Source organism: Nycticebus coucang, chromosome 1, assembly GCF_027406575.1.
Source record: "Nycticebus coucang isolate mNycCou1 chromosome 1, mNycCou1.pri, whole genome shotgun sequence".
Classification (NCBI taxonomy): Eukaryota; Metazoa; Chordata; class Mammalia; order Primates; family Lorisidae; genus Nycticebus; species Nycticebus coucang.
The window spans coordinates 117546928-117562913 of NC_069780.1; the positions used below are offsets into that span (position 1 = coordinate 117546928).

General features: G+C 39.0%; 1 protein-coding gene across 1 annotated transcript; it reads left to right on the top strand.

Annotated features, from left to right (window-relative positions):
• The first annotated feature begins 2398 nt into the window (after positions 1–2398).
• Positions 2399–15316, top strand: LYSMD3 (LysM domain containing 3). Its single transcript, XM_053586731.1, has 3 exons — positions 2399–2558; positions 7505–7770; positions 13298–15316. The coding sequence occupies exons 2-3, from the start codon at positions 7516–7518 to the stop codon at positions 13964–13966; spliced, it is 924 nt and encodes a 307-aa protein (XP_053442706.1). The 5' UTR covers positions 2399–2558; positions 7505–7515; the 3' UTR covers positions 13967–15316.
• The last annotated feature ends 670 nt before the right edge of the window (positions 15317–15986 follow it).

The window sequence follows — 15986 nt, forward strand, 5'->3', positions numbered from 1 at the left end:
AAAAAAATTAATGCATCTCCCTATGTAGATATATAAATGGGTGTGTACTGTGCGGGGGAGGATATAGAGTGGGAGATGTACATTTAAAATTTTATTTCAAAGGAATAAGATTACACCTTCTGTATAGGAATTACTATTTTTCTCTTTAAAATGTATTTTAGAGATCTTTCTACATGCTTACAGTCATGCAAGATCCATGAGTAAGTGGACTTTGTGTTTTTAAGCACTATATCCCCAATGCCTAGAATAAAGACCTTGCATATACTTTTCCTTCAACAAAAATTTCTTAGGTGAATGCATGAATAAATCAGCATATACAGACTAACCTCATTGCTTTGATCCAAAGTATAGTATTACATTGTTTTAATATAAGCACCAGAAGCTCTAGTCAGCTACTGAGGAACAGTTCTAATATTTTCACATTTTGGCTATTACTGTAGTAAACATTCCTGAACATATCTATTAAATCTTATACATATGTATCTGTAAGTAAATTGAAGGTAATTACTTAGCAATGTAATAGTTTAGTCAATTGCATTTCTAATTGTGATAGATATTGCCAAATGACACTCCTAATAGTTTGCATCAATTGACAAATTTTACTCTGGAGCATCTCACAAAACCTAAACATCAGTGACAAAAACACATATTCCCAGAAACTGCATATTCTTTCATCTGCAGCCTAGTAATGGAGCCTGTGTCAAATGAGAACTCAAAACACTAAAAATCCTTTTGGCTTTGCTGAGCACTGAGGACATCTTTTTTTGCAAAGTATTTGTTCCTATTGACCAGCTTTTTGGAACTCAGCCAAAATCCATGGCTAACTGCTTCTTTTGTGTATTCTAATAATAAAATATAATTCTATTATTGCCTTTTTGTAAAACATTTAATTACTGCATATTTGTTAACCACAAATAATGATTCAAGAACATGCATGCAGATTTCATTGAGAAAGTATTCATACAGAGAACACAGGTAGAAGTCTGATGTATGGAAGTGCTTGAAATTCTATCACTGTGGCTCTCACAGGGATTCCACTGCCTATTGATATTAAAATAAGAAAAGTAACCTATATGCAGAAAGAAGGTTGTGTTCCTATTAGCATTCATGAGAGCTAAGCAGCTGAAGCCCTACATATCAAGTAGGGAATATATCCTTTGTCTACTGATGAGAAAATGTCTCGGTGATAAATGGTTACAGACAGGGGTGTCACAAGGGCAACAATACAAGAACAACCCCGACAGCCTTTTTAATTTTTTTTATTTTATTACATCTTCTTCTCCTGCAGTTCTTTTTGTAGCATTGTGGAGCACAGTGCCTATCCCCTCAAATTAAAGCATAATTTCTAACCTTTGCTGAAGCACTTACCAGAAAACCCAAAAACACGTCCTTTGAGACAATTTAAAATAAAGCTTCAAAGCCTTCATGATGTGTAAGTATTCCCTTGAACATTTTGAAAAGAAGTGCTCTGCACCCTGCACCCCGGGTATATGTACCTAACATGGACATTGTCATAAGCTTTAGCATGGTCGTGGAGCCATTAGACACATCATTAAAATGATTAACGTTTATTTACATAAGCACAAACACATCACAGTCATTCAGTACATTCGTGAGAAAAATCACACAGGAAGTCATGAGTTTGTAACTTAGCAAACAAAATCATACAGTTTATCGGTGACTGCCAATGACTTTCAGTTAATTTTCAAATCAAAATAAGTTAGCTTACTCTGTTGAGAGCCTTGACGCCTCCAGGCTGAGAATGAGGTCCCAGGGCTTGACTCTAGGTGGCTCACTTTCCTTACCTATAAACCCAAAGGCTGCAACAACTCCCCCTCAGTCATCCCCCACCCTCGGGGATTTTCTGCTGTATTTCGCCTCTACCGCAGTCTAGAAGTTTCAACATGAAAAGGGTAACACGCATAGGGTAATCTTCTAAAATAGGGATGTCAACACGGTGCTTTTGAGGTGTCCTACCCAACCCTAGAGAAAACTCCAGGTGCAGAGCAAGAAAACGTACAAGACAGCTCCTTGACAAATCCTCAGCCCCGCTCCCTTCCCCCGCAGTGTGCTCGGGACAGAATCTGCCAGCGACGTGTGGACACTGGACAAAAGAGAAGCTAGCAAGCCAGCAAGTCACCCGGGGTCGCCGGGCTGTCCAGCGGATTCGGCACGCAGAAATACTCCGCCGGGAATGAGCAGGCGGGGCCGAAGTGGAAGAGGAGAGGGCCGGGCTGGGACTCTGACCCCGCCCCCTGCCCGGCGGCGTCTGTGCGCCTGCGCGCCGAGCGTGGGCCTGTGGTTGGACGCCCCGGGCTCTGGGCTAGCCCTCGCGCTTCTGCCCCACCCCCGTCTCCTCCCCCGCCCCTTCCCACCTCCGCCCACTTGACGCGATGACGCACGGCAGGTTTGCGGACGTGGCGGCGGCGTTGGCGGCGGTGGAGGTGGATAGGGGCAACCGAAAACGGAGGCTCGGCTATGAACTTGCCGGGGACATCAGCAGTGGCGGTAGATCTGGTAGCTGTCTCCTTTCTACGGGCCCCCTGCTAACGGGACAGGTAAAGATGGCGGCGGGAAGTGAGGGTGCCCCGGTCCGGGCAGGCGGAGTCGGGCCCCAGCTGCTTCCCGGCTGGAGGCGGTACGGAGCCTTCGGCCGCGGAGGTGGTGGGAGCACCGGGGCGCGGTTCGGTCCCCGACGCGCGTCGAGACAGGAAAGACCCTCGAGATCATCCCCGCCAAGGCCCGTAGGCACACTGTCGGGGAGACTGAGGCTCAAGGGAAGGACTCCTGAGCCTTAATGTTTTAAAACTATCCATTGGCAATTTCTCTTTGGGGTCACGTGTAGTCTGTATACCACTTTTCTGAAGAGGGGATGCATGCCCTTCTTCCTGCCCCGGGAAAGTTGAGAGGTGGAACGAATTGAGCCAGATGACTGAATATTATGTACTTTCTAATCTGTATTGGCCCATGTAATTGTCTGCCTGGGCCAAAGTCCAGCTTTTCCCTTCCATTAGAGACACAACCAGTTCTTGATTATGTAGAATACCCAGTTTGTGGTACAGTGTTCTGCTGCTTGCATTTAATTACAAAAAAGAGTGAAGAGTTCATGAAACCGGTGACGCTCTAGTCTTTATTATTATTTGTATTATTGAGCAACATCATGAAGAGACGATAAAAATACCTAAATTGGCTTTTGGGCATTGCTTAATGAATCTCAGTTAACTGTGCTATCCCACTTTTGAGGTTCTGAGAGCAGACAGGGAGAGAAAGTCTAACAGCATTCTTGGAGGCCAAAGCAGGTGAATTGCTTGAGCTCATGAGTTTGAGAGCCAGACACTGTCTCTAAAAACTAGCCTGGCATTATGGCAGGTGCCTGTAGTTAATCCCAGCTACTTGGGAGGCTAAGGCAAGAGGATAGCTCAAGCCCAAGAGTTTGAGGTTGTGAGCAGTGATGCCAAGGCACTGTACCAGGGTGACAGGATGAGACTATGTCTCAAAAAAAAAAAAAAAGTCTTAACAGGGTAGCATAACTGGGTCAGTATAGCCAGAAGTAAATTGCTGTATATTAAGTGATTCTTTCTTTTTTGATCATATACACCTTTTGAGAATATGAGGCAATAAATATTTTCCCAGAAAAATGTACATAAGCCTATAAATCCACAGGATTCACAAATATTCCCTAGATTAAAGACACAGGATAAAAAAGACTTGGTCAAATAAGTGGAAATAAAACTTATCTTTAGAGAAATAGATGTGATCATGACTTCAGAACTGCTTTTCAGATACAGAATATGGTCACTTTCTTTACTGCTTTTCAGATACCGAATATGGTCACTTTCTTTACTTGGCTTGGTGGCTGTGAAGTTAGGAATCTTTATTGGTAATAATGTAGCAGCATGAGAAACAGTGGAAATCTACTTAATACATAGCTACCATAATAGTTATCAATGTTATCTGAATGGGAACCTTGAGTTTTTAAAACATTACGGTAGGGCAGTGCCCATAGCTTAGTGGGTGGGGTGCTGACCACATACACTGAAGCTGGGGGGTTCGAACCTGGCCCGAGCAAGCTAAAACAACAATGAGAATTGCAACAAAAAAAATAGTTGGGTGTTGTGTTGGGCGCCCTACTTGGGAGGCTGAGACAAGAGAATTGCTTAAGCCCAAGAGTTTGAGGTTGCTGTAAGCTGTGACACTACGACACTACCCAGGGCAACAGCTTGAGACTCTTGTCTCAAAAAACAATTACAGTATTGTCCTAGAGCAGGGTCAGAAACTGGTTTTCAGGGTTGGATTCAAGTATAAATGAGGTTTCATTTGTATGAACTAGTATTAAAACATATGTCTATATTGAACAGGTTGACTACTCCTTATCCAAAATGGTTGGGACCAGAAGTGTTTCAGATTTCAGATATTTTTGGATTTAGAAGATTTGCATACACCCAAGTCTAAACACAAAATTCATTTGTTTCACATACACCTCATACACACAGCTTAAAGGTGATTTTATACAATATTTAAATTTTTTTTTATTTTTGAGACAGAGTCTCACTATGTCACCCTTGGTAGAGTGCTGTGGCATCAGATCTCATAGCAACCTCAAACTCTTGGGCTTAAGCAATTCTCTTTCTTCAGCCTCCCAAGTAGCTGGGACTACAGGTGCCCGCCACAACACCTGGCCATCTTTTGTTGCAATTGACTTATTTTTTTTTTTTTTTTTTTTTTGCAGTTTTTGGCTGGGGCTGGGTTTGAACCCACCACCCCTGGCATATGGGGCCAGTGCCCTACTTCTTGAGCCACAGACACGCTCTGTCATTGTTGTTTAGCTAGCTGGGGCTGGGTTCGAACCTGCCAGGCTCGGTTTATATGGCTGGTGCTGTAACCACTGTGCTACAGGCGCTGAGCCTATACAATATTTTAGATAATTTCATGCATGAAACAAAGTTTGTATACCTTGAATCATCAGAAAACAAAGTTGTCACTATCACAGCCACTTAATATATATCACTTAATACATGGCATTTGTCCACAAGGAACAACTGTCATTCCTAACTCTGAATTTATGTTTGGCAGATAAGCAGTCATTTTCTTGTACTTACACATGATAATTAACTCTAAAAAGTATGACGTAACCATTAATTTTGTGAAAAAATAATGTGTTCAGCACAGTAGCATCACCATGTAAATACCTATGTAAATTTAGCATCTCTAATCCAAAATCTGAGATGCCAGGTGTTCAGTTTTCCATTTGTGGCATCATGATAGTGTGGAAAACTTTCAGATTTTGGAGCATTTCAAATTTTGAGGTTTTGCTTTAGGGATACTTACCCTGTGTGTAATCTATTATCATCCTTTTTACAAATTCAGACCTTTGGAGCTGGTCTTTTTGATATTTTTTTCTTTTCTTTTTTACTTAGTTCTCAAAAAAGAACTGAGTCTTTCTTCCACACCTTGTTTTTTACCTTGGCTTCCATGACAAAACACTTGCATGCTTTCTTCCTCCGGACATTGCTTTTCCATCCTTGCAGACTGATCATCCCTTCAAGATACTAAATGTGGGAATTCTTTTTTTTTTTTTTTGTAGAGACAGAGTCTCACTGTACCGCCCTCGGGGAGACTGCCATGACGTCACACGTCTCACAGCAACCTCTAACTCTTGGGCTTACGCGATTCTCTTGCCTCAGCCTCCCAAGCAGCTGGGACTTCAGGCGCCCGCCACAACGCCTGGCTATTTTTTTGTTGCAGTTTGGTCGGGGCTGGGTTTGAACCCGTCCCCTCAGCATATGGGGCTGGTGCCCTGCTCACTGAGCCACAGGCACCGCCCTAAACGTTGGAATTCTTGAAAGCTCAAGAATTTGGGTCCTCTTTTCTTAATCTGTACTGTCGCTCCAGGTAATCTCATCTACATGTGCAGCTTTAGTTGTGCAAATTAGTCATAAAATTATATTTCTAACCCAAACCTCTCGAATTTGACTACATACCCCACTTGTCTATTTGAAGTTCCTTTTTGGTGTCTTAGAGGAATTCATAATCATAGTCACTCTCCTAAACCCCAGCATCCCTCTTTTCATGTCTGATCCACGTGACACCCCGAGTATTTTATCTGCAAAGTGTCCTCCATCTTACATCAATAAGTAAAAGCATTCTATCCAGGTCGGCACCTGTAGCACAGTGGTTACGGCGCCAGCCACATACACCAATGGAGCCAGGTTCGAACCTGGCCCAGGCCAGCTAAATGACAGTGACAATGGCAACAAAAAAATAGCCGGACGTTATGGCGGGCACCTGCAGTCCCAGCTACTAGGCAAGAGAATCACTTAAGCCCAAGAGTTTGAGGTTGCTGTGAGCTGTGATGCCACGGCATTCTACCAAGGGCGACATAGTGAGACTCTGTCTCAAAAAAAAGCATTCTATTTTTTTTTGTGTGTGAATAATTAAGATGAAGCCAAAACTGTGAATGTGGAGTTAGTTTTTTAGGTTATTTTCCTTTTTAATGAGAATACATGCACTAGATGAGTTGAGAGTGAGTATGCAAGTAAACAAGAGGTATTCATTGACGTATGGTTTTAACTTAGGTCAGTTCTCAGCCTTACAATGTTTTTTTTCTGAAGTAAATGAAGAAAGTGACCTAAAATTTGTTCATAGTCTTTATGGACTATAAATTAAATTTGATGGGGGCTCACTCATTAACTTAAGTTGGGTAAAAAGCTTCCCCAGAAGAAAAATTCCTGGTTAAATTAACCTTTATTGGAGGCCCATACTGTAATATGAATACTGAGTCAATTGTCAGTTTCTCAACCAAGAAAGTTTTGAATTTATAAAGAAAAGTATTGTGTGGGTTTAAAACATATTTTAATTACATCAGAATTGTAAGTTGTACATATAGTCACAGATTTTTAAGATAATAAAATTATTTCTCCAATTTTCTTCACATAACTTAGACTAAGGGGAAGTTAATTTTTTTTACCTAAAAAAACTAGCAATTTGCCTTTGTAAAAATGCAGTTATTTCCACATGTTTTGTGATAAAGGCTCTATCAAGAGTAGATTATCTCTTCCTCCCATGCCTTTACCTCCACTGCCAAATGTTATTGTACTTCAATAGTTAACAAAAATTGAACCTAAATTCTTTTTTTTTTTTTTTGTAGAGACAGAGTCTCACTTTATGGCCCTCGGTAGAGTGCCGTGGCCTCACACAGCTCACAGCAACCTCCAACTCCTGGGCTTAAGCGATTCTCTTGCCTCAGCCTCCCAAGTAGCTGGGACTACAGGTGTCCGCCACAACGCCCGGCTATTTTTTGGTTGCAGTTCAGCCGGGGCCGGGTTTGAACCTGCCACCCTTGGTATATGGGGCCAGCGCCTTACCGACTGAGCCCTAAATTTTTAAATAAAACCATTCTTTTAAAAAAAATCCAAAAAGATTAAGTGCCTTGAATGTAAGATGCATGTAAATCAGTCATGGATCAGCTTCATTCCAAAGTTTTCTCTCTCTCTTTTTTTTCCAGGCTTTACCATTATGGCAGGAAGGCATCAGAATCATAGTTTTCCTCTTCCAGGAGTTCAGTTGAGTGGTCAAATACATGCATTTGGAAATTGTATGGACAGCGATACCTTGGAAGAGGATGCTGAAGTATATGAGCTTCGATCCAGAGGAAGAGAGAAAGTCAGAAGAAGTACATCGAGAGATAGACTCGATGACATTATTGTATTGACGAAAGATATACAAGAAGGAGATACTTTAAATGCAATAGCCCTTCAGTACTGTTGTACGGTGAGTTCTAATTTTATATAATGCAGTCCAGAATAAATTATTTATTAGCCCATCCCTCATGGTAATAAATTGTACATCCTTTTAGCTTGTTTATATTTCTCTTCTTTTTTGTGCTCTTTTTTTCTTTGCATGGAAATCTGTCATGTTGGTTAGTGTTTACTTTTTAAAATCTGAAGTTAACACTGGAATTTCTCTTTATGTCTAAATCCATAATTTTATCTTCAGTATTGAGAAACACCCAAATATGTTACCTTCTTACTCTGTGGTAAGAGAATGTAGAAATATTTAAGGGAAAGTTTTTCCCAGCTCTGGTTTCCTTAGATAACCAGAGTTAACACTTCAATATGGTTTCTTTCTATTATCTTTTTTTGTGCTTAGATAGATATTTTGTGTGTTTGGGAGGCTGGTAATCTTTGTGTTTTTAAAATTCGTTTCTATTATGAATACTACTTGCATTTCCCATTTTTAAAATAATTGTGGATATTCCCCATTACCATCTCTTATAATCTTACAGAGCTAACTCATTATTTTAAATTCTAACTCGTGGATAGTCAGAGTCTTCTTGGTGTTTTACATTGCATAGTAAATGTCATCACAACTATATGTTTAAAAGTACCTTTATATCTGTGGGGTGGATTCCCAAAAGTCAGATTGCCACATAAAAGGAAAGGTACCTTTAAAAATTTAATAGATATTGAATTCTCCTTGTTTGAACCCATTTTATATCTGTGTCATTATATCCATCTAGTGTCTTTAGCAGTATATATTTTCGTGTAAACACATTGATACAGAAAGTGGTTAGAACACTGGTTTAGAACTATTGCCATACTCTCAGTAGAATTTTGAAATACAAGTACTGTGTATTTCCTTGCACTTTTTTTTTTTTGTATTTCCTTGCACTTTTTTTTTTTTTTTTTTTGTGATACAGTCTCACTTTGTTGCCCTGGGTGGAGTGCCATGGCATCATGCATAGCTCACACCAACCTCAAACTCCTGGGCTCAAGTGATCCTCTTGCCTCAATTTTCCTATTTTCAGTAGAGACCTGCCTCAGCCTCCCAGTGGGCTAGGATTATAGGTGTGAGCCACTGTGCGTGGTACCTTCTTACACATTTTTAAGTGAATTTCTTAAATTCTTCTTGGGACTCAAAATAGTTACAAAGGATGTAATTTCCAGAATGTTGTCAATATTAACAGTTAAATAAGACTGTTAGAATATTCTTTAAATGCATCTGCAGAATTCTTTTTTTTTTTGAGACAGAGTCTCAAGCTGTTGCCTTGGGTAGAGTGCTGTGGTGTCACAGCTCACAGCAACCTCCAACTCTTGGGCTTAAGTGATTCTTTTGCCTCAGCCTCCCAAGTAGCTGGACTACAGGCATCTGCAGCAACGCCAAGCTATTTTTTGGTTGTAGTTGTCATTGTTTTTTGGACGGCCTGGGCTGGATTCGAACCCACCAGCTTCAATGTATGTGGCTGGCACCGTAGCCGCTTGAGCTACAGGTGCCAAATCACATCTACAGAATTTTTAATACTACTAGGATTTGTTACCTGAAGTCTTGATAGAAAAAAAAGTATATAGGTATATTAGAGCTTTTCTTAATATCATGAAATTTTATATCATTCCTTCTCCTTCTCCTCCCCAATTTTTCATGATGTATGTGGGTCATTATGAAAGTATTGAGATACATAAAATCAAGAAATGTGAAATCCACACAGGGAAACAAATGAAGCCCTCCCAGCAACATCTGTTAAGTCAAGCAAGTTGGAACTTGCCAGGGTGAATCGTGATGCAACTTTAAATTGAGGTTTTAAAAAAAATTTTTATGGCCATAGATACTATATATATATATTTTTCTGGGTGAAGTAATTATTGCAATTATTCACAATACATCAAAACAAATATATTACAAATCTGGTTTTAAAAACTTAATAAAATATTTTACCAAAGTTCGTTTTTTGATGTAGCAAGAAGAGCTATAGGTAATTGGGGTTTCCTCCCTAAATTGCTTATGTATGGCAACATTATTCCTGTTATTAAATCAGAAAATACTTGGTTTCATTTTTAATACAAATATATTAATACATGTTTTGTATAGAAATAAGATCACTGGGCGGCACCTGTGGCTCAAGGGAGTAGGGCGCCAGCCCCCTATTCTGGAGGTGGCAGGTTCAACCCAGCCTCGGCCAAAAACTACCAAAAAAAAGAAAGAAAGAAATAAGATCATTGAGAAATAAATTACACAATGTGTCTTTGAAGGTCAATAATGGAATTAAGACTTGAAAGTCAGAGGGAAGGCTAAAAATAGCCAGATAGAGATCCAAGGGAAGGGTGTGGTGTAGCAGATTTATTAGAGAAAGACATTAGCTTTCCTTTCAGATGAACCTGGAAAATTCTCTTGGAGAAATTTGAAATGCCATCTGAATTAAAAAGAGGTTATATTTCCAATGAAAAGAAAAAAGTGTTTTCAGGTATGTGACAGTGGTGTGAAGATTTCAAGGAGGAAATTAAGTTGAACAACAAAGGAGTTTTAATGGGTGTTTCAGAAATGAGTAGCACAGAGTGGCTGGGATGCTGTGTGAGACAGATGAGGACGGTTTGATCCATGTAGTAAGAGAGCATCACTGGCTCAGCGCCCATAGTACATTGGTTATGGCGCCAGCCATATGCACCAAGGCTGGCAGGTTTGGCCTGGCCCAGGCCAGCTAAACAACAATGACAACTGCAACAAAAAATAGACAGGTGTTGTGTCAGGCACCTGTGGTCCCAGCTACTTGGGAGGCTGAGGCAAGAGAATCTCTTAAGCCCAACAGTTTGAGATTGCTGTGAGCTGTGATGCCACAGCATTCTACTGAGGGTGACACAGTGAGACTCTGTCTCAAAGAAAAAGAGAGCGTCACTATTGGAAGTTTTTAACAGGAGTAATGCAAAATGGCTGAGGGGCCTGCTGGTGAGTTGGAAAGGATCCGATAAAGAGATTATTGGAAGAATTCAAATGAAGATGAGCAGATAATGATCATTTTGTGATCATTTGTTATAACAGTAGAGAAGTTGATAGAAAAATGTATTTGGGGGGAAATCACAGTATATATCCATTGACTTCTCATTTGAAATGAAGAATGATGAAAAGTAGTCAGCTTAACGTTAGAGAAGAGATGGCATTGGCCACAGTAGTGGGAAAGTTGATACAACAGACATTTATTTTGCTGGGTGCACAACTAGCAAAAAAAAAAAAAAAAAAGAGTACCCTTACAAAAGAGTTTATAATCATTTTTAAAATACAGTGAATGCTATATTCCACTTGTAAATAGTCTTACCAAAAATATTACCTGTTATAAAAAAGAATTACCAAAAATATGCCTGTTATAAAACAGTGATGAGAGAAGCGAAAAGTTTAAGGATGGAATCCTGAATGCAACCAAGGAAGTTAGCATGACATAGAAAACATTACAGGGGTATTCAGAGAGAACTTAGGTCACTATTAAACCTTGGGAGCCTAATTCAGAAACAATTTTGAGTATAAGAATACCAAGCAAAAGAGCATTCAGAGTGGCATCAAGCTTTGGGGCTCATCAGTGAATCTACAAGACAGTAAGATTACAAAGCACCTTTTATCTTACTGTTTCATCTTACTCTTCAGTCCTCTCTCCCAACCTCCCGACAGGTACACTCCACGGGAATTTTGCCTATTTGATTGCTGATCTACAACTCACTACACCTTCTTACAAACCCTCTTTGCTTGACCTTGACCCTGCAGGTATCTGGTTTTCCTCCTATTAATAATTAATAGTTCATGTGACATGTCATATGTCACTGTTGTGTTTTACATACTCTTTAATTCTTTAATAATCTCATCGACCCTATAAGGCATATGTTTCATTCTGCCCCTTCAAAGGTGTGGAGCAGCTGGCCCCACATGATGCAGCTCAGTGTCAGAGCTGTGCTTCAGACCCAGCTATCCATGCTTTTAACCACCACTCTGTACTGCTTTCCTGGCTGTCTTAATCTTTTTTTATGGATTTCTCTCAATATACCCCTCTAATGTTGGTGTGTTTTAAGAACCTTTCTTGTTGCCTTTTTCTGCTGATCTTTTTCTAGTAAACCTGTCTATTCTGTAGCTTCCATTTTGCTGATAATCCACAAATCTATGTACATATCTGTAGCCAAGATCATGTTTGTGAGTTCTAGACATGTATGTACAGCTGCTTACTAAACATCTTCCACTTGTACCTCAAAGCCATCATGTTTGAAATCTGCATTTATCCTCTTCGCACCCTCTGCAGTATTCCGTGCTTCCATGTCACAGTGAATGGTGTGATTGTCCATGAAGTTGTTCAAACCTGAGATCTAACTTTGATCCTAAATGCACTGAACCTGCCTGACATCAGTGTAGGCGATACATGATTAGGGAGGGCTCTGATTAAAGCATAATGGAAGTGATGAATGGGACTAATGAAGGTGGTGGTAGAGCCTGACTGGTAACTTGAGAAATACTGTCTTCTTCTACCATCAAAATGGCATAGGAGATACAGACATATCTATCCTACAGTGGAAGGGTATACAAACAGGTTGAAGAATATGTAACATGCCTTGGCAACTGTAGCTCAGCGGCTAGGGTGCCAACCATATACACTGGCACTGGCGGGTTCTAGTACAGCCCAGGCCTGCTAAACAACAATGACAACTACAACCAAAAAATAGCTGGGTATTGTGGTGGGCGCCTGTAGTTCCAGCTACTTGGGAGGCTGAGACAAGAGAATCGTGTAAGCCCAAGAGTTGGAGGTTGCTCTGAGCTGTGATGCCACAGCTCTCTACCCAGGGTGACATAATGAGACTCTGTCTCAAAAAAAAAAAAAAAAGAACATGTAACATTTGTAGGGAAAGCTTATAAAAATGACTGATGTTGAAGGTAGTTGAATAATGTCTTTACACTGAAGTTAGGGGAGAAAAGTGGCTTTAGAAGACAAGTTAGGGGCATAAATTGTCATATTTTATTCTAAGGGATATGTTTTTCCATATAGTTTAACATTTTTGAAATTGGAAGGGTGGCGTCTTCAATATGTTTGATAGTATTTGGGGTTTTTTTCCCCTTACAAGTATATGAGTTGATGGCATCTTAGTTTTGATCTATTAGTTTTAGTTGGGTAAGTTAATATTTGCCTATATTCCTATTGCCAAATTGGAATAGCAAACGTAAGTATCTGTAATCCTTCCTGCACATATTGTTTACAACCAGTGCAATTGTAATATATGTGTGTGCCATTTGCCAAAGGAAGCAGCAGAAGGTTCTGGAATGTACTTAAGTAGCTGGTCATTGGTATTCATACCTGGATGATAGTAAAAAGTTATTTCCTAGGACAGGTAGATCAGAAGCATAGAATTCTTATCTGCAAATAAAATTAAAATCTCTGGATGGTGGTAGGTAGCTTAATCCTACTAATTATTAAGTTTAACGTTTTTTTTTTCCTTCAGAGGTAACTGAGATGAGTATTGCTACTTTTATTTTGATTGTTGCTTTTTTTTTTATACAGGTAGCAGATATCAAGAGGGTTAACAATCTCATCAGCGATCAAGACTTTTTTGCTCTTAGATCCATCAAAATTCCAGTAAAAAAGTTTAGTTCCTTGACTGAAACACTTTGTCCTCCAAAAGGAAGACAGGCTTCACGTCATTCATCTCTTCTGTACTCTCCAGAACAACAGGAAATTTTGCCAGCTAATGATTCCTTTTCTTCCAGTGAGTCAGCTGGTAGCTTTTTAAAAGAAGTAGACCGAGACATAGAACAAATAGTAAAGTGTACAGACAACAAGAGAGAGAACCTTGATGAGGTGGTGTCTGCCTTGACAGCACAGCAAGTACGTTTTGAACCTGATAACAAAAACACTCCACAACGTAAGGATCCGTACTATGGAGCAGACTGGGGAATAGGGTGGTGGGCAGCTGTGGTGATAATGCTGATAGTAGGCATAATAACGCCTGTATTTTACTTGCTGTATTATGAAATTTTAGCTAGAGTGGATGTTAGTCACCATTCCACAGTGGACTCTTCACATTTACATTCAGGGATCACACCCCCATCCCAGCAGAGAGAAGTGGAAAATGGAATTGCTCCAACTAAAGGAATACCCTTTAGCCAACAAGAGGATCATAAACTCTACCGTCAAGATTCTCAGCCACTTCCTGCTCAACACAAAACATAGCAGTGAGCTCCTGATCACAGAGTTCATGGTCGCCTGTGTGTATCTGCATTGTGGTAAATCACTTGTATCCGGTAACCACTGCAAAGGCAGAATTTAGGGAGATTGAAGATGCTTTTCACACCTTTAAAGATTTTTTTGAGCCATTTAACAAGTATTGTGTATAAAAATCTCTACATTTTCTGCTTGATATTAAGAGCAGTCATTTCATGAATGTGGTTTATTAATGCTTAAAGCAGAAATGAATTTAAATGTGTGTTTAGGGAGTTCTTGGAAGACGTATCATTTTTCTTAAGACTAGTTACGTTGAAATTATTTTTTAAAGATTTTAGTTTAAGGTTATTAAGATTAAATTTACAAAGCAGAAGAATAACATCAGATGTCTGCAACTGAACAAAATTTACTGTGAACCACCAAAATACTTAGTTGAAAAAAAGTTTGATTCTAAAATTCCTTATGATAGCACATACTTAACCCACCATTTTGAAAGTGTTAGTACGTGCTGTGAAAGCATAAGTAAAAACAGAAATTGGAACATAATAGATAATTTCTGAAATAGAGGCTCAGAAATAGATTGATTTTAAGTTCCCCAGATAACATGTTGTTGGGAAGGTGCTGTCTGGTCATGAGAACACTGGAACAGGTCAAGATCTAAAGGTAGTTTTTGTGTCTTAAAGAAAGCTTTAAGATAGACCTTTTTTAAAACCTCACTTCTGCTTCCGTTTTTAAAGTGATTATATTTGCCTCTGATATTTGAAAGCACTTTTATAGTTTGATAAAAAGTGTTACACAGATTAGCATTATTTAGGGGATAATTCCTTAAATACTGTGATAAATCCTTGCTGTGTTACATATAGTAACATGCCTTAATTACATTTAATGCCTTATAATATTACTTCTTGTAAGTAAATATAAGTTTTAAAGTTAAGCACTATTTCAGATGGTCTAGTTAGACTCACGCCAGTCTGTATCACTTCATCTCCACCTTCACTATCAAGCACAAGTTACTTGGGTCAAAAACAAATCTTTATTGTCTGCCTCTGAGGTCTATAGAAGAAAATGGTTCATTGAGCAAAAATAGGGGAAGCTTAGACTTTTTTTTTCCTGTTATACCATCAAATTGGGGAAACAGAAGCCATAGGAGGTGTGGATTGTTGGAAGGGCTTGCTAGTACCACAGTTTAAGATCTGTTAAGTCAGCCAGAGTCTGGCTAAATAAGCATTTCCATACTCAGTCCATCGTTTAATTTTTAAAAGTAAGTGTTTTTAAAGTGTAACCAAAATGATTCAATAGAAATGAGATTTGGTGGAGTCTGGAATGTTTTGTACATAATAAAGTACATACTTTAAGATATACCACCTTATTTTCTGGGCATTATTTCCTAACTTTTAATGTTTCCAGCCTTTTAATCAGTTGTATTATATTTCAAATTCCAATCTTGATACAAAATTGTGTGAATAAATATTTTTGGTAAGTGGAGTTTTATGTACTTTCTGGAGAAAAGCATCATCAAAAGATATGACAAGAAGTTAAACATTAAAGTCCTTGCACAAATTAATTGGACAATTATCAGAAAGTGTTTAATAGAAGTTGCAAATTGATTCCTTTAGTAAATTTCTTAAACATTTTAAATTTGCTCTAATGGGACTTAGGCATCTTGAAAAGAGCAATGTGATAAAATTTATTCTTAGTGTTAACTGGTCACTTTATATCATATTTATTAAGCCTATTGAAAAATCAAGTTCTAAGGAAGAAACTGCAGATTTTACTTTAGGGTAGAGCAGGCTAGGTATCTGGAAAACTTTGCTTACATCAAATTGATGAAATTATAGAGTCAGTTATTCTTTTTTGCTAGTTGTAAAATGGTGGTGGAAGTGTCTGATTTCCAAAATGTGTAGCTTAATTTTAAAGTAATGAAGCATACTGTATAACTGGTTAAAAAACATTTTGATACTGCATAGAGTATCCTTTTTGAAGGAAGAATAACATGACACAATCAGGCAGTTTCCTTTTTCTGTTTGAA

Bases quoted from the DNA above. Each gene is read 5' to 3' on its own strand.
- LYSMD3 (XM_053586731.1), top strand. From the start codon at position 7,516: ATGGCAGGAAGGCATCAGAATCATAGTTTTCCTCTTCCAGGAGTTCAG. The intron at 7,771-13,297 runs GTGAGTTCTAAT...TTTTTTATACAG, and splicing joins CCCTTCAGTACTGTTGTACG to GTAGCAGATATCAAGAGGGT.